The 18,008-nt window shown below is 48.1% G+C and overlaps 8 protein-coding genes across 8 annotated transcripts; 5 read left to right on the top strand and 3 right to left on the bottom strand.

The window, feature by feature from the left end:
* Positions 1-466: 466 nt before the first annotated feature.
* On the top strand, positions 467-1,022 carry AO090012000658 (uncharacterized protein; the record flags this gene model as incomplete). The annotated part of the gene is made up of 2 exons (XM_023236575.1): positions 467-655; positions 882-1,022. 2 exons carry the CDS (start codon positions 467-469, stop codon positions 1,020-1,022), a joined length of 330 nt encoding a protein of 109 aa, XP_023091488.1.
* An 842-nt stretch (positions 1,023-1,864) lies between these two features.
* Positions 1,865-2,320, top strand: AO090012000659 (uncharacterized protein; the record flags this gene model as incomplete). The annotated part of the gene is made up of 1 exon (XM_023236576.1): positions 1,865-2,320. The coding sequence occupies one exon, from the start codon at positions 1,865-1,867 to the stop codon at positions 2,318-2,320; it is 456 nt and encodes a 151-aa protein (XP_023091489.1).
* Positions 2,321-2,991: 671 nt separating this feature from the next.
* On the top strand, positions 2,992-4,674 carry AO090012000660 (caspase family protein; the record flags this gene model as incomplete). The annotated part of the gene is made up of 9 exons (XM_001727585.3): positions 2,992-3,113; positions 3,170-3,309; positions 3,363-3,725; positions 3,775-3,819; positions 3,880-3,955; positions 4,007-4,103; positions 4,154-4,374; positions 4,425-4,594; positions 4,649-4,674. 9 exons carry the CDS (start codon positions 2,992-2,994, stop codon positions 4,672-4,674), a joined length of 1,260 nt encoding a protein of 419 aa, XP_001727637.1.
* A 4,212-nt stretch (positions 4,675-8,886) lies between these two features.
* Positions 8,887-10,359, bottom strand: AO090012000661 (DUF3712 domain-containing protein; the record flags this gene model as incomplete). The annotated part of the gene is made up of 3 exons (XM_023236577.1): positions 8,887-9,417; positions 9,466-10,060; positions 10,115-10,359. The coding sequence occupies 3 exons, from the start codon at positions 10,357-10,359 to the stop codon at positions 8,887-8,889; spliced, it is 1,371 nt and encodes a 456-aa protein (XP_023091490.1).
* Positions 10,360-11,076: 717 nt separating this feature from the next.
* AO090012000662 (oxygenase MpaB family protein) lies at positions 11,077-11,955 on the top strand (the record flags this gene model as incomplete). The annotated part of the gene is made up of 1 exon (XM_001727587.1): positions 11,077-11,955. One exon carries the CDS (start codon positions 11,077-11,079, stop codon positions 11,953-11,955), a length of 879 nt encoding a protein of 292 aa, XP_001727639.1.
* Positions 11,956-12,419: 464 nt separating this feature from the next.
* Positions 12,420-12,871, bottom strand: AO090012000663 (uncharacterized protein; the record flags this gene model as incomplete). Its single annotated transcript, XM_001727588.3, has 2 exons — positions 12,420-12,473; positions 12,530-12,871. 2 exons carry the CDS (start codon positions 12,869-12,871, stop codon positions 12,420-12,422), a joined length of 396 nt encoding a protein of 131 aa, XP_001727640.1.
* A 1,265-nt stretch (positions 12,872-14,136) lies between these two features.
* Positions 14,137-14,741, bottom strand: AO090012000664 (uncharacterized protein; the record flags this gene model as incomplete). The annotated part of the gene is made up of 2 exons (XM_001727589.1): positions 14,137-14,569; positions 14,623-14,741. 2 exons carry the CDS (start codon positions 14,739-14,741, stop codon positions 14,137-14,139), a joined length of 552 nt encoding a protein of 183 aa, XP_001727641.1.
* Positions 14,742-17,164: 2,423 nt separating this feature from the next.
* Positions 17,165-17,692, top strand: AO090012000665 (DUF3759 domain-containing protein; the record flags this gene model as incomplete). The annotated part of the gene is made up of 3 exons (XM_001727590.3): positions 17,165-17,180; positions 17,257-17,388; positions 17,466-17,692. 3 exons carry the CDS (start codon positions 17,165-17,167, stop codon positions 17,690-17,692), a joined length of 375 nt encoding a protein of 124 aa, XP_001727642.1.
* Between the last annotated feature and the right edge of the window lie 316 nt (positions 17,693-18,008).

Consider the following 18,008-nt stretch of genomic DNA (forward strand, 5'->3'; position numbering starts at 1 on the left):
TCAGCGTTACACTATCGAAATTGACTGCTACTCCTAGTCCGTCAATAGTGATGCGGCTGCATGACTGTGTACCAGCTGCTCCTTTACACCGAGAAACATACATCTTTGCCACGCCGGATAAAAATATCGATCATTGAAATGATTGATAATGAATTGGTGCACACGAGTCCCTTTTCAGTTTTACAAAAATTATTGAAACATTGAATTGAAACGCAACGATAGGTACAGTTAAGAAAATAATCAAACAAAAAACAAAAGGAACAGAGAAAGCCTCCGATACTCGGGCCATGATTGCCATATCGACCAACTCGTGGCGGTGCTCGTAAGCTGCGAAATTACCCATGCCGTCACATCCGTCAGCCAACTGGCCAGTGCGTTGCCCTGAGATCACAGCTTAAAACCATCTCACCCGACACGTCTACGGAATATACTCAACTGAGTAATGCAGAGGACCAATAAACACGACATGATGCTCGAAATATGGTTGCCTTTCAAGTCAAACAATGCCGACGGCAAACGAATAATTGCGCATCAACTGCGCCTTGCACTGCCTCCTTCCGGACGAGGATCAATCAGGTACCCCCCGGAAGAGGCTGGTCATCCAGATCGCCGCACTGAGGCCCAAGTTGGCACACGATCGCCTGTCAATCCAAAGGTAAGGTGTCCATGCTTTGGGGGCTCTCATGCAACGGGGAGCATGACTGGTCGTCTCGTTTGATGTCGGATAGCCAGCCTCGTCGCTGCGTGAGCTCCCAATGCAAGGTGGCCGGGTCATCTTTGTCCATCGAGACCCACTTGCCAATCAGAAAAGGCCCGTTCGAGATAAGCCATAAGCATGGATATTCGAGCTCTGCGGGGTATCACAACTGGTCCAAACCTAGTCCCCCCGTCACGTTGTACTGCACGTCACCCCACGAGATGTGTCGACGATCTTCCGAGTGCGTGAGCACCCAGATTGGTCGACACGTCTGGGAACGTGGTCGATGGATTCGTCTGGATCCTGTGCCTATGCGTCGTTCTAGGTGAAAGAAGCAAGGATCCCTGTCTGGTCACATTCCTGCTTGTCGGCTGCTTTGTTTGCTAGCATCCTTGTAGACCTCGAAAGAAGAGGGGTTGGTCTTGATGATATGGAGCACGAGCACAGACAATTGAGTTTCCCTCCGGTACCTCGATAGTGATGCTAACCTCGGTGTGTAGAACTGCAGGAGCCAATCCTCGTGTAAGAGGGAACCCACTGAGGCTCAACAGTGTCATGTTGTAAATATATTTAGAGGCTCGTATCCTGAGCTCGGGGATTTCTTGTGCTATCAAGCTAAGGTTTATTCTTGATCATTTTTCTTTTCCCGTACGAAGCTCTACTCGTGTGCTATATGCTTAAAACGTGGTGTGAGTGATTTGTTGCCCTCTACCGTGGCTGGCTTTGTATCGTTGAGGCTCTTAACATCATCACGCTTTCCCAGTGGGTAGGTATCATGATTACCCTGCATACGTACTTGGGAGTAAATGGGTCTACATTATATAAACCGTCACATTGGACTCTGATAAAGCTATATTATGCTATTACTAGACGCCAGCACCCCAGTCAACCCACCATTCATCATGTCGTGGAGTTGGCTACCGGTTGCGGCGCTTACTCCCAACACGGTACGCGGTGGTACATTAGTAACATACCAACTAACATGTTTCATGGTGGTCATGTGAGCATGACCCCGTGACCGCAATAAAGACTTGGCCGTCAAGCAGAAGCGTCTGGCCCTTTGGTGACGGTCTTAAGAGACTCGTACTATAATGTCCCCAAGAAAATGAGAAGACGACTGGTACGGTGGTGCAGTCCTCGTGACCTGAACCGGATCAACTGATAGGCATGTCTCCTGGCCAAGGCTGGATGATCGGCCAGCCGGCAACCGAGGTTTCCATCATTGTCCTTCCACCATCGTCATTTATGGGCAGCCCCCATGTGCCCGGCTGCAGGCCAAGACCAAGACAGTTATGCTGGTGCCTAGCGAACATTCCGGAAGGTTGCCTCCTCGGGACAAGCGCGGAACTCGTCAAGATTCCTGGGGAAATGAAATCAATGGATTGGCTGGGAGGACATCCACTGTGGCACGTACCATGGAACCAGGGCTGTAGGGCTGTCCCATCCAAATTAACTTGGAAGGGAGAGTACGTATCATCTGTTGAGAAGCATGAAGCCAAACGTTCTGCAAGACGGGTTGAGGGGCGAATTCTATTTGCCGAGATTACCGGAATCCACCTTCAGGATTCTGCGGTAAGGCTGACGCCTGACGGCCTCCCAATGGATGATGTTGTGATTGATTGATGATGGCGTTCCGTAGTCATGGATTACTCATGCCGATCGAGGACCTTTTTTTGGGGTCAATTTTCAGGTGCGATTTTTGTGGGCTATGATTGTAGATATCGCCAAAAAACGTAGACGAACGAGACCGGTGCAATTGACTTGCAGAGTCCGTCGCTAAGTCCCCTCACACCGACCTCATTCGCAACAGAAAAAGGCAATGAAAAAGACACATCCGCTCTCTCTCACTTGACCGCTGCTGCCCTATCCGCCTCGTGTCAGACCCACTGGGCACGATTGGGCCAATCGCTCGACGGGACGGACCCCACCGAGGAATGCGGACTATCAGCCAGCCCTGCCTCAGGTTCCTCGTTCTTGTTAAATCTCGCGTTCTTGTCTTTTCTTCTTCCTCTTCTTCCATTTCGTATTCCTTGATCACATTCATATTCTCTTCTTGTTCTTCCCCCCATTCCGTCTCCAGTGGGAAGATAAGCTTACTTTTCTTCACGATCTTGTGGGTTGAAGGGTTCGTATTTAGCCCCCCTGACACGGTGCACTGACTTTCTCCACACGAGTGACTGTTTCTTGGCGAGGGGAAATTGACTGTTCATTCAACTCCCACTCTCACTCACACGCACCTTTCTCTCTTGCTATCACTTCACGGTCACGAGTGACATCTCATCTCAATCTAATTGATGTACCACCCAAATTACAATTACCCTCCCCCGCAGCCGGGTTGGGGAGGTGGTTACTACCCGCCGCCGCAGCAACATCAGCAGCAGCAGCAGTGGTCACCACCACCGCCGCAGCCTTACTAGTAAGATACCTCTTTTGTCCACTCACCGTCCTGCCATTAGGGCTAACCGGTCCAAGTTCCAATGGATACCCTCCTCCATCGCAATCCCCCCATTCATATTCTCCACCACAATATCCGCCCCACGGCCAATATGAATATGGCCATCACACTCCGACCCCGCCCCCATCGTCGGGGTCACAGTATCGCTCTTATCACAGTAAGCGAAGGCATCCTAACCTTACTACAGGCTGGAACGACTAACCATCCTAGGTCACTCGCCGTCATGGGGCCAAATGCCCCCACGCCCTCCCATGGAGGCGCAGCAGTTCGGCAAGGGAGCTCCGTCCAACTATCGCTTCCAGTACTCCGCTTGTACGGGCCGACGGAAGGCCCTGTTGATTGGGATTAACTATGCCGGGCAGCCGAACGCCCTCCGCGGCTGTATCAATGATGTGACCAACATGTCGACCTTCCTCCATGAAAGATACGGCTACCGGAGAGAAGACATGGTCATCCTGACCGACGACCAACAGAACCCCATGAGTGTCCCAACAAAAGCCAATATCCTGCGAGCGATGCAATGGCTGGTCAAGGATGCGCAGCGGAACGATTCGCTTTTCATTCATTTCTCAGGTAAAATTATCGCGTAAGGTGACCGGAATTTATTGGCTGATTGATCTAGGACATGGTGGTCGAACACCCGATCTGGATGGAGACGAGGAGGATGGTAAGTTTCTGGCCCCTTATCCCATGATATTTATTCATGACTAGTGCTGACGGACACAAGGATACGATGACGTTATCTATCCGGTAGACTACCGTACGGCAGGACACATTGTAGACGATGACATGCACGCTATTATGTATGTATGCTCTCCTCTTACTGCTCGCCTCAGCACTGACAATATTTGAAGGGTACGCCCGCTGCAACCGGGTGTTCGACTGACCGCTATTTTCGACTCCTGCCACTCGGGTACTGCCCTGGACCTTCCTTACGTATACTCCACTCAGGTGTGTGTTTCTCCCGTTTAACGTGCCTTTAAGTTGCTCACCTCAGCTAGGGTATTCTGAAAGAACCTAATCTCGCCAAAGAGGCGGCCCAGGACCTCTTTAGCGCCATTACGTCGTATGGACAAGGCGACTTCGCTAGTGTGGCCCAGACTGCAATTGGCTTCCTCAAGAAAGCTGCCCTGGGCGAGTCTGCTCGCGAACGAACCGTTAAAACCAAGACTTCCCCTGCGGATGTCGTCATGTTTTCAGGTTCCAAGGATACCCAAACTTCGTAAGTACTCTAGCAGGAGTCATGGTAATTCGCAGCTAACAGGGTGATAGAGCGGATACCTTCCAGGACGGACAGGCTCGAGGTGCATTGAGCTGGGCCTTTATCAAGACGTTACAAGCGCGTCCAAACCAGAGCTATTTACAACTGCTTAACTCGATCCGGTCCGAATTAGAAGGCAAATACAGTCAGAAGCCGCAGCTGAGCTGCAGCCACCCTCTAGGTGAGTTGCTGATCTTTCTCGTCGACTTATTCTGCTCTCTACTAACAGTCCTAGATACCAACTTGCTTTTTGTGATGTGATATGTACTGTATGAGACATGATGTATGCGTAGTTTCTTTTTGGGTTTACACGATTTATGATGTTCAATAGCATTTGCATGGGCCTTCGAGCAAAGCCCAGACCATGTTTTCTTTCGGCTTTATTTCGATGCATTGTTGGCTAGACAGCAGCGCTGTATAGTTATTGATAATACTATCTGACCGGTCGCACACTTAAGATACAATACTTTAGTCTTGGCTATATGGCTCTGACTTCCTCTCTTGTTAGCGTCGTGGATATGAGCTCTAAGTGCATATCCGACATGCATGTAGATTTTAAATCCTGGTAACCGAAAGTCCCTCACTCTGCAAACCTGTTGATCGAGGTAATAACCAGTCATGTATAATAATTTTCGACACTTTGTCTTGCATCGAGTCTGCCGTAGCTACCTGAGAAATTTGAGTATGAGAGGATGCCCATCTTCAATGAAATTTGGGCCATATACGATGCCATCAGAGTCCTACTAACGGATCTGGTAAAACGAATTTGATGTCTTTACAATGTAATGCATTATTAGCTGCCTGATATTCCCTCGGGGGCTTTAGAATGTTTCAGAATACCCTATTAAAGTCTCAGTACGCATTAGCGCACAACTAGTTTAACCCAAGATCGAATAGACTTTTATTCGGTGGTTTCAGATTTTTATGTACGCGGTCCTTTTCCGTAGTAGAGCCGACCTGCTTAGAAAATAGAATCTACACTAAGGATGTAGACACTAGCAATATACTAGAAGTCAACCATAAGGCATCTCAATTCCCCTCCAGAAGCGTTGAGCAAAACCGTATTGAACCTCCTCATTGTGGCCATGTCCAGTGACACATGGTAATGAATGTGGACATCTGCCTCCAACAGTGCATCTCATATCAAACTGCAGCACTTCCAGACTCTCTATAACCTCTTCCCTTACACAGCAATCTCAATCAGGGACTAAGCGAGAGCAACCTCAACACCTGGCTATTCCAAAAACCGTACAGACACCAAAATCAACTTATCATCTTGGCTATGCGGCTCATAGAGCCTGGGTTCCATAAAGATCAAGATCTTCTACCCTCCTCATATAAGTCTTGTGCTACTAAACAAGAACTATATTTTAATCTAATATTGTATTTTTTATAATAAGACATGTCCAGCTGGTCTGAAGATGTCGTCAAGAGATTCTACGCCAGTAACTCCTCTTTACACTCGGTTTAGGATAATATCCCTCCTCTTCCTCAACCTTTTCGTTATTTCCTTCCCTTTACATTAGCTAAAATGGTGTCTGCTGGTCATGTTGGCAATTAGCCTGTTGATATGCTGTAATGTTCCGTTGTTCGTTCTCAATGCTTTGACAGGCTGGGAGGGAGATTCCATGTATCTCTTGCATGGATCCTCCCTTCCTCCATTAGGAGGGTTTCCATATTTAGCTTTAGGGGTTTAACCTAACAGCAACGAAAATTCTCTAGACGGCGTCTCCACTACTGTGTCTGTGCTATAAGAGCTTCCTATTAGTATAGACTTCGTTAAGGAGTGACTTCTTTCGAACGCTTCGATGATTTCTTTGTATATCATATAAAGCTTAATATAGACCATACATACCTATGTCTGGCTCAGATTAGACATATTCTGTACCAGGTACAGAAGGCTCCGTGAGGGTTGCCATATACATGGAATAATAGAGGCTTGCGCTATCTATTCGATGGCATAGTTAGTATGTAGATGAGCATTGGTTTGAGTCGGGGGAGTGGGTACTCGACTGGTTCGGGATGATCGAGGAGAAGGGGGGTGGGGCGATATGAGATACGGGTGAGAGATATTTTCGTCAAGAAAGCTGCGAAACCGCAGAAATATCCCAATCACAATCTCAACAGGCAGTGCGAGAGACGCCTCGCCTGTTTTATTGGCCAGCGCTCTCCCTGATGTGCTGATGTTGAGAGGACTCGTGAGTTGATAGAGGGAGTAGAGTCCCTCGTCCCCAAAATCCAACACCTATACTCCCAGTAAGGTAGCGTCAAACACTGACATTTATCGAGAATCGAGCAGTCAATTCAATAAGGGTAGCTCTGCAGTGATTAAAGGAATGGAAGAAGAGGATAAAGAGCTTCCATCGATTGAGAGTATGCTTCGAGTAGATGCATGCTACCGTCCGTGAGAGTATTAGGATGTTGGCAGCTCTGAAAGATAGCCTCGCTATTCCTCCTGTGTCCGCGGCTCAGGCAGCGAGCGACGACCCTTTTGTCGATGCCTCCGGTCCTCCTGCCAAGCGTCCCCGCTCTTCTCGAGCTTCGATATGTAGTGTCGCCTCCGCCGCACGCCTATTGCTTACTTAGTTTCAGATTAGCGTACCGCGTTCCGAGCCGCATGCGGCCGGATCTACGCCCGTGAAAAAGAGGTGTCTGAAGGTATCTCGGGTTGAGGCTGGTGATAGTGCGACTGCTACTCCGACGCGTCGTTCATCCTTATTGAAGGCCAACTTTGATCGTTTAGAGGACGATGGTCTCGGCCCTGAACGTTTCTCATGAAATCGATGGGACGTGAGCCGAACGAACAAAAGCGAATTACATTTAACTTACAACCAAAGCCGTCGCTATTGTTAAATCTTTAGCAGCATTGTACGGCAGCAGTCTTCTAATCACATTTTGGCGAGTTTTACCGTTGCCAGAAAGTTGCCATATCAAGCAGAATGACTAATGATATCCCCCAAGAGCTGGGACATGTCATGGGGACACAAAGTCTAGCAGTATAGCTCGCCAATTGTGCAGGTCGAAGCTCCTACTTAAATCTTTTCCCCTTTTTGGGAACGCGATAAGCTCACTGGGGTCTTACTGAAATCGAGATTCAGGATAGGGCTGAGGACTACACTTTAGTTCAAGCCGTCTTGGATTGGCACAAGGAAAACAAGGTCAATGTTGCTGGGAATCTGAAGGTCTACTTGTATATCTGGGGCGCGGTAACCAAGGATCTTATCTGTGGATGAGATGCTTGGTTTTAAAGTGACCTAAGTGCACGTCTAGCAAACTATGCTCTAAATTGCAATACACTACCGTTTAGCATCGTATATAGCCGTCGATATCAAGCTATGCTAATACTACAACAAGACCTGAGCATCTTACGGAACACGGTAAGGGAGGATCTCAGCGCCCAAATTCTCCCGTTCTCATTCTGTCCTTGATACAGACCGAGCCAACACCAGCAGTCCATCATCCCCATTTCCCAGCCAGTCCCAGTTTAACCCAGTCATCCAATCGAATCGAAGAAAAGCAAAGCCCTCCAAGCCATGAAACGAGACCCATATATGTATCTTAAATTGCGTTATGTCCAGCAGGCCCACCGATGCTTGGTAATACCCTGCCCCAATTATGGGACCGTTGAGCAAATGGATACTACCTAAGATCGCTAGACTATTTAATTGGCCCCGCAAAAAGGGGCACTTAGGGCTTCTTACTTAATCCAGATATTGGTGTATGTACATTTTCATTGGTCAGAGAGCTCCACCTTTAACGTTGCGGACACCAAAAGTTTGGTGACCACTGACCAGACAAATCCTCCACTGATTAAGCAATAATCCAAGCATTTTTGTGTGGGAATTGAGAAAGGAGATGCGTTAGTTAGGGAGGACATGGGGCTATTTTTTAGTCTTGTGAGCAGAGGAAAACGGTGATGCTAATGCTGCTCTCCTTCTTACATTCTTCCTACTTCGACTTGCGTTGTAAGCAAATCGGAAGTCATGGTGAAAATTTCGCGGTTATTCTGTTGTGCTGGTGTTAATGGTGAGTGGCAAGTTGGACAATATATTTTTCGAATCTACCTCCCACACGAAGACGATGTAACGTTGTTTCAATAGCTTGAGATATCTCTAGTATTGCTGTTTATGGAACGGACATAAAGCCCGATATATTGACCGAAGGTAGGCACCGGAAAGCCCGGAAACCATATGTACGAATCTGTGTAGACTTGTGGATATACACACTTTTACTACTGGAGAAAAATTTTCGTGATCGACTATAATTAGATCAGCTGAATAATAGGTTCATGTATAAGTTATGTAATGCGTATATTAGGCATTCCATTCATCGTAGCCAGGATATCATTAACTAAGCAGATCGCAATAGGGTTATCATCATAAATCAAATCATATCTAAAACCAAACGCCACTTGACATCGCAGGTACGGTCATATACATTAAGTACAGCCGCATGCATCATGAGAATCATCATCTATAGGAACCCCTCTAGGACATTAATCATGGACGAACGCTTTTCGGGATTATTCAAGAGCTCATCCACGGCGCGGCTAGTCAACATATTCGCCAAACCCTTGTCGGATCTTCCGAGTAAATCTAGTAAGCCGCCGCCGCTGCTGCCGCTATCCGAGCTCGAGTTGTCGGTGAGGTTGGCGAAAATATTGGCTCCGTTGCCGTCGTGGAGAATGCCCCGTAGAGTGTTTGTGATCAGGCCGCCGAGGGGCACTTGCGCCGTCATGGTCAGGTTTCTCATTACTTCGGTGTAGTAGGGGACCTCAACGCCGTCGTAGACGACGGATTTACCGACGGTGTCGAGAGTGAGGTAGCCGTTCTTGAGAGAGCTGGCCTGGGACTGCAGGATCGGTACGAGGTTCTTGAGTAAGACCTTGAGGTCCATGATGCCGTGGATCGGGGATGAGTGGTTGCCTGGTTTGAGGACGAGGTTGTCGATGGTTGCGTTGCCGATGACGAGGTCTCCACTTTTGAGGTCCAGGACCGTTGTTCCCTGGTTCTGTTAGTAAGTCTCTATTGAGGTTCGGTGGATGCGACGTACTATCTCCAAGGTCATGACCGATGGGTTGGGCAGGGTGGCGTTGGCAATGAGGTTAGTCCCGTCCTCTCTCGGAGGGAGAAGGAGTTGAGGGTCCGCGACGGAGAAGCCAGAGAACGAATTGAGGGCTGGAACAGTGGTTAGTATATTCTTGGAGAATGGGTCATTGAACATACTATTTTGCTTCACGTCTTTATCCATGGTGACGTGGTTCTTCAGCTTGCCGAGGTATGCGGTGGTTTTACCGTTGAGCGATAGCGGGGCGTTCTTCTCGAAGACCACGCTGTGGACGTATTCTTTCCATTGCTCTACGTTCAACGGGGTGAATTGATTGTCGATTCCTAGAGTGGTGTTCCCGTCGATCGTTGCGCCATCAAGATACACCTTGGCCCAGGTACCGTTGCCCTTTTCCTTGCGGTTGAATAGACTGATCGCTATGGGTTCGATGCGCACAGGAACGCCGATGGGCAGTTTCAGAGCAGTCTTCAAGCTCAGCATGATCGAATCCGGCCGCGGCTGCATGACGCTCGTCTCGGTGACGACAAGCGACGCATTGTCGAGCACTCTTTGGGCAATGGCCGGGATGATGACGGTGAAGCTGCAAAAATTAGTCAAAGTCCGAAACGTAGTCGGGCGAAAGTGGAGCACCTACAAAACGGGCAAGAAAACGGCCAGGAAGATCAAGCTCCAAAAAATGTAGCAACACCAAAATCGAGCCCAGTGGCGGCGTGCTCGCTCAGCCCTCGTCTTCTCCCTTTTCTCTAACGAGATGGTGTTTGCCGTCTCGACATGCTCGATTGCAACGCCTTCGCCATCGTCTTGGGGGAGAGGCCCGCGATGGATGCCCAGGGCATATTTGGCGGCTTTGGAGCCGAGATAATGTTGCTTCTCTTCCATGGCTATGCCCAGTCGCTGTCCACGGGGAGCAGGGGTGGACACGTCGAACTCGTTAGGGTGGATGGAAATGTAGGCCCGAGACGTGTAGGATTTAATATATGACCACTGAGCTAATTAACGTTAGATGTCTTGTCCTAGTTATTTTCGCGTTCGGGGTTCGACCACCAAGGGGTCAATTCCGGAGAAAGGCCGGTTTCGACCTTGGTATTATCTCTCCGCATGGATCGACAATGCAACGCTGTCGATCGCAGTGCGCGGCGCCCCGGGACCAATGATGGCGACTTCATTTTAGACACACGAGTTCACATGCGGAAGTTGGATGAGGATCGGCACGAACTATTGAGAAACCGCGGTTGTTAGCAGGGGACCTAAGCTTCGGGACAGGTGGTGGATCCACCAGCTCCAGAGACAGTAAACTTGGGTACGGATTTATTGCCTCTTTGAGATGCGGGGAAACTGAGTAAAACAGGAGGGTCACTGGGGCCTGATTGACATAATAAAACCCAAAGATAGGCGAATTGATGTATGACAAGCCTCTGGAGGCGAGGTCATCGTACTTCACACGCATGTGTTGTGGTCAAATGAGTCGTCCGTGATCCTGTAACCCTAACTCGTCCATCACGCAAAACACCCGCGATAACCCGTACAAATTCTACGACCTTTGACGGAAAAAAGCCAACATTCCCCCCTTTATTCTCCATCAAACGTACAGCCATCATGTCGTTCGATGAGAAGAAATCCCCAGACCAGATTTCCCAGACACAATCGGCCTCGTCCGATTCGAGTCGTCTGGAAGCTCTCGATCAACTCGAAATTCTTCCCCAGATCCTGCAAGAAGGCATTCTATTTGCTGGTTCAGGATCCGCTTTGTTACTCCAGGCGGCCTTCCCCGGAATCAGAAATCGAACTAGTGATACCCATAATGCCAGCAACGGCCACAACAGCAACCTGGCGACAGAGCTAGGTGACGCCCTCCAGGCGAATCTCAGCTACATTGCCTGCCTGGTGTTCGGCACACGAGAAGAGAAGAAGACTCTGTTAGAACTCATCAGCCAAGGGCAGCCACCTCTCCGCGGGAGTGAGAACTTCTCCTCCCACCGACCGACCCAGCTCTGGGTCGCCGCGACGCTCTACGCGACCGCGACCGATTTCTACCAGCGCGTCTACGGCCTCGTCAACTACACCACAGCCGAGAAGGCATACGCAGAGTTTACAATCCTCATGCATGCCATGGGCCTACCATCGGGTACTTGGCCTGAGAACCGCCAGGCATTCTGGAAGTACTGGGACGACCAAGTGGAGCAGTTGACCGTCACAGCAGACGCACACAAATTTGCGCAGGATCTTCTGCACCGCACCGATTATCCGCGTTGGGTATCGGTGATGAAACCGTTTTTGCGGGTCCTCACGATTGAGATGTTGCCACCACGCATTAGAGAGGCTTACGGGCTTAAATCGACATTTGGTACTCGGGGATTGTATCGGACCACTATGGGGTTCTCGGTAGCGGTGTACCCTGCATTACCGACCTCTACACGGGGGTATCCACTGCGTTATTATTTACAAGAATTACGAAAGCATATGAATGTCGTGTAGATACTTGGTACTTGTGTTCTTATCTTTTGTCGTAGCGCACCGACGTCACCCAATGGTGCTTGGAGCGGGATCTGAATGAAATTGATGAAACAACCCGGAGTGAAAATCTCTGTCATGCACGTGCGCCGCGATCTAATATAATCTACAGATTAATAATGAGCTAAATGTCTTGTTTTGCGCTTGAGATCCCTGTCGATTTGATTTGAACGATAAGACCAAACTGCACTATGCCCGGCACATTACAGGGATGCGAAACTAGGGCCAGATTAAAGGAAAAAAAAATTAAAAAATTCAAAATAAAGGACCATTTCATGTATCTAGATCGCTATGTGAGCAACGTTAAATAAAAAAAAATAACAGTAGGCGTCCAGCCATCCATCTATGCATGAAGGATACTGCTTGCATGAGAACATAAAGGCTTATGATAACCGTTTAGGCATCAAAAGGCTGCTTTCGTAACATCATTAAACCAAGGATCCCAACAGTCCAGCCAAAAGTTTCGAAACATTATCCACAAGCTGGAAAAGTTATTAGCATTCACTACTCATAATCCTGTGTTTAGCGCTAAGCCTACCGGTGACGCAGCATCAATAAGAGTGGTCGTCTCATTGACGAATTTAGGTGTCAAGAGACCGTCGGCATTATCGACGATACCCTGCAACTTATCGATGTTCTCGCTCGAAAGGAGTTTCTGTAGGTTCTTGGGAGTGTCTCCACCCAGAAGAACAGCACCGCCCTTGACGATTGTTTGAATGTCATTGAGAGTGTCTGTGCTCAGGAGCTCCTTGACCGCGTCGATGAGCGCAGGCAGCTCCGAGAGGAGACCACCATCCGGCGCAGGTGCTGCTACCGGGTTGGGTCTGGGAGTCGCAAGGGCGAGGGGAGCCGCAAAAACAAGGTACTTGAAGAAACGCATTTTTGTGCTTGTAGAATGATATTCAGGGTCTGAACGAATGACTTGTGGAGGGTATGAGATCTTGAAGAGAGATGTTGATCTGTGGAAAAGATCACCGACTACTGTGGTCGTTTAAACTTATATGTAGCTATGGGAGCCCAGCAAACTTGTTTTTCTATGAATACGAAACAAAGACAACCCCGCCTGCACCTTAATCTATGGCGTTCCAAATTTCTAGCTGGTTGCCCCATATTAAAGTCTGGACAAGGAGGATATACTACCTAAAAGTGTATCCATGTCTGGATAGCGAATACTACACACGGCTGAATCTACCCTCTGATTCGACAGGTGTTAGTTGTTCTCCAATCCCGGTCTGGACTTTGAGATCGTCGATTGACTTTTACTGTCCCCGTTGTTTCGCGTTGATGCCCGCTTTTTACTTTCACCCGAGGCTCAAGTAGGTTATCCCCGTTGGGAGAGGATCCAGCTTGCAAGGAAGGGAAACCCCATCCATGTGAATTTGCCTCTGCATCGGTTTCGTATGAGTCAATGGCTGTTATACCCCTCTTTCGCTACCAAATGATTCTACAAATTAATCTTCGCAAGGATTCGGTGGTAGTAACATTCGAGGCTGGGCAAGAACTGGAGACTCCAGACGACCCCGCATGGAATTAGGGCTCCGCTAAAAAGCTGCCACTGTCGATCACTTCGGGGAATCCCCTCCACTCGCCCAATCAGACCCTACAATTTATATAGCATCGCGACGCTTTCCTTTTTCATCCTCGGGCCGAGAGATACATGTGATACTTTTGATCTGATCTCTGAACCTTGATCTGATCTTGTTGATGGTGAATACCCTCACAACATCGTTGCAATGAGATCAGGATATTGACTCGTATCAACGGTGGAGTCCACTCGGAAGGGATAACTCCAGCTAATTTTAGTAGTACGACCCCAATCGACACTCAAAAATTCGAATATGGGGTAGTGCCCGATCAAAGAGACCCGTTCGGAGTTGATATCCGCTTTCATATGATTCTAGGGACTATCAGGTACACCGAACAGATTAAAAGTCCCACTCCTATCCCCACCCGAAGCTTGTTTAGTCTGTGCTTGCAGCCAGTCTGTCGTATTCCCACTTGGTCAATTAATCTAATACGACACTAATCACAGGGACCACAGACGCCACCGCCAGGGTTGTAATTGAACTACGATGCAGATACCCAAACAACATTCCGTCATTTTCATAGCTTATCATTCTCACTTCGGTCATAAATTCATGTCGATCACAGCGCCAATGCTACCCCGAGCACCCCCAAGGCCCCCATCCCCCCCAGTACCAACCCGCCCGTCGGCTTAGCTGCTGCCGCGGCCATTCCTGATGATGTTGTGGACGATGCGCCACCGTCTTTCGTGCTCTCGGCGGTAGCCTTTGCAGGGGCGTACTTGCCCGTCGTCGCTGTCAATGCACCGTCGGACATCTCCTTCTTCACCTCGGACATGTAGCTCTTGACGTCACTGGGGAGAGCAAGGTACCAGGAGGGGGTGTTCCCGGCATCGATTTCGCTGGCAAGGGCGCTTCTCTGAGCTGGGACAACCAGCTGAGCCAGCGCCGAGGGAGGCACATTCTTAATGATCTCCGGGATAAGGGAGCGTGGAGGAGGAGAGATATTATCCAAGTTGGCAGACCCCGTAGGCATCGTAAGCGTGACCGATTTTCTGCCATAGTCAGTACACCAATTCTCATAAACACCAGAACAGCAAGAACATACAAGGCTTGGCCCAGCGCAGACCAATTGACCGAATCAGTGGTTGTCGGACCAGCATCACGCTTTTCGGGCGCTGCCAACACCGTAGCAGAAAGGCAAGCGAGCAACCACGCGAACTTCATTTTTGCGACCTGGTTTGATAGACAGAGAATTGGGTGGGCACATACGATGAGATGAGACGATGGGCGATGGGCGAAAGTTAAATAGTGAAACGAGTCTTTCATGTGCCTGGCAGGGCGGAGAAATAATTCATTTTATGCGAAAGTTCAACTTGTACCCGAGATCCGGAGTGGAGGGTTAGTGTTGGTGTCAATGATCGTCGTTGAGCCGAGTTATGTCCTAACTTTCGTCCTGACGCTACCACGGTCTGGAATCTGGAACCCGCTCCCTGGTCCTATTTTTTGGTGTACTTTGTTTCATCCTCTGTATTATCCCAAAGTCGGTCTTTTTTCTGTTACAAATGGGAGTATTGGCGGTTTTGTATGTGTAGCGTGTGTCTGCTTTTTGGGGTTATTCGGCGGGATGGCTTCTTTTCGTTCAATTGATAAAGGGTTCCTTCCCCTAGAGAGTCATTATTCGATTGTTTGAAGTGTTATCTTCAATCGAAATGGAGTTCTTCCCGTTCCTAGTGTTCTATATGTGGTTTGAATATGCAGCAGATGCAACAAAGCATGTTCCTCCTTCGATCCAAAAGCCAAGCACCAAAAGGTAGAGTAAAGCAACTTAATTACTAAACTATGCTTAAATTGGTGATAGAAAGCCAAGATCTAACAGATCTACAGAAGCTCTCTAAAGCAAAAGCAGAATAAAAGGAGATGGTCGAAACTAGTCGCATAAGATCGGGCCCTAGAAGATCGAGATACGATTTGGAGCAACTATTGCTAGTATCTGGAGAACTGCCAGCGCTAGTACGGTCCGCGGCCCGAGAGCTTCTGGTCGCAGTATGCACAGATCGGGGAAGTAATGCGTGAAATAATGATCGTCGGCTGGTCCGATTACTTATAGTCACTCTGAAGACGAAAACAAGCCCATTATTGCTTTAGAGAAAAGATGAAGAAACTCTAGAACCTGAATCTGCTGAACTTCTTCCACCGATCAAGAATGGGAAAATAGGACCTTGATATAGCCTGCGATTGCAGTTCATTGACGTCCATCTCACACCTTTTCGTCGATGCCAAGTAGGGTACGGGTGTCAGCATTAAAGTTCAGACCCTTGATGTGTCTGTATGACTTTTTCTCTGACCGTCTCACACAATGTACGCTAACGGCCCTTTAGATTTGCTTCGATTTCTAATCTTAGCTAGAATTGTATCCTTCCAGTCTAGGGGAAGGTCTCTTTCTTCTAGACATCTTCATGCCAACCGGATCGCGAATGACTTTCTTGCCGGTACCTTCCTCACTGGCTAGTTGATTCTCACCTGATGAAAATGGGGTATTACGATAAATGAACTGCACAAGGAATACTGCGTTTTGGCTAGACAAAATAAATAAAAAAAAGATTGGAGGTATAGATATTGTCCTAGCCCATGGATATGATTTATCGCGGCCGTTCTTCCTTATTGTCCAGGTGCTGTTGCTCGCGCGATTTATAGCCAGGTCTCAGCCAACACCAGGTCTTCTTCGATTTGTTTGATTGATATTGTACAAGCAATCAAAAAAAATATTCAAAGCTTGGTTCAAAGCAATAGAACAAAGTTCGCAGGAAGACCGAGCAGAACATCCATAGAGCTGCGCCTGATGCCAAGGTGCATATCACGGTAAATGATAAATGTATGAAGGAAATGTGGTCCTATTCCTTTGAACTATCTAAGGGTTATGTCTGCTTAAATACCCCATCCAGAACTTCTTGTTCAATGTTTGTTGTTCCTGTTTCTTTGCCGCTAGATCATGCGGCATGCCACTGTGGATATATGTCACAAGTAGTATTCTTTTCTATATATAATTCTAGTAAAAACTATACTCGTTGCAAGCACCTTGATGACTTATAATGTATTGATCGAGGCTAACTAACTAAGAAAAACTGACTGCATAGTAAATTATTAAGTATAAAATAAACATAAACAAACTGTAAACCGGTAACCAGAATAATATGATCAAAAAATGGATGGTTTCAAACTTTTGACATCCCACTGTAGGGCCGCCAGATGGAATGCCCTACCAACCAACATAAATACGTACCTCTCCTCCACCTCGCTACCGCGTACTGTGAAGGGATCTCTTCGCCTATTTCCGATCTAAGCATTAGTGTGGGGCAATTTGTGGGCCAGGCGACAGATCTATCCACTTCACGGTTGCAAAATAAGGATATGATTGGACCTGATGGGGGGCATCTTGACTAGCTGAAGGAGCAGGGGGGAGCTGAACATGGGATTTTCGGGTCACAACACAGCATGGTGGAGTGGGGTTTGTGGGCTGCCAGCTCGCAGCATTATAAGATACTCCTCGTCTCCCTCGTTTTCATCCTTTTTTTTTCTTTATTAAACACTATTCTTCATGATATTTTATTTACTACTTTCCTATCCCGTCCATACTCTCATCTGCAAAAATGGCTTGGGGCTGGGGTATGTCTTCCTTCCCCTTTCAAGGAATATCCCTACCTCAACACGAGTTTGATGGCTGACTATAATACTCCATTAGACGAATCTGACGAGGCTCACCAGAAGGTGTATGGACAGGAGAAGCACGAGGGCAAGCTCTCTCACGAGCTCATTGCCGGTGCTGCTTCTTTCGAGGCCATGAAGGCCTGGGAGGACCGCCAGCGCAAGGAGGGTAAGGAAACACTCACATCTACACCACACCAACCCTCCTTTGCCAGATTGGGGATTTAACAATCATCTACTCTACAGGCAAGTCTGTCAAGCACAGCTTCGCTAAGGAGGCTATTTCCGGTATCGTCGGCTCCCAGATCGATCGTCTCGTTGAGACCAAGGGATTAGATGCTATGGACGCGCACAAGGCCAAGAAGCACGCCGAGGAGAACGCTCACGAGATGTACAATGAGCACTACGGGCGCCACGGGGAGGAGTACGACCCCAGCCGCTACGCCCGCCACGAGCGATTCGAAGGGCGCTGATAAGCGATCTCATCTGAGATGAGAGATCGATTAGACCTCCCTCGTGGCTATTGACACACCGTGTGGAGATTGGAACAGGGGTGGGATAATTTCATAATGGAATGACTATAGAAATGAATCAATATACCTCTACATGACGAAGCATATGCTGTCTTTTGTCTATCTTTCTCTTACACAACTTTGGAACAACTAAGTGCATTCTGATACGCAATCTATCAGCCTTGGCAGCGGATACCCAGAGATCGAATATGTAAGAAAACTACCTGTGAGTAATAGAAATACATTTATTCCTGTGGCCTGCCAGTTCTCGATCGAC

This window comes from Aspergillus oryzae, chromosome 4 (genome assembly GCF_000184455.2).
Source record: "Aspergillus oryzae RIB40 DNA, chromosome 4".
NCBI lineage: Eukaryota > Fungi > Ascomycota > Eurotiomycetes > Eurotiales > Aspergillaceae > Aspergillus > Aspergillus oryzae.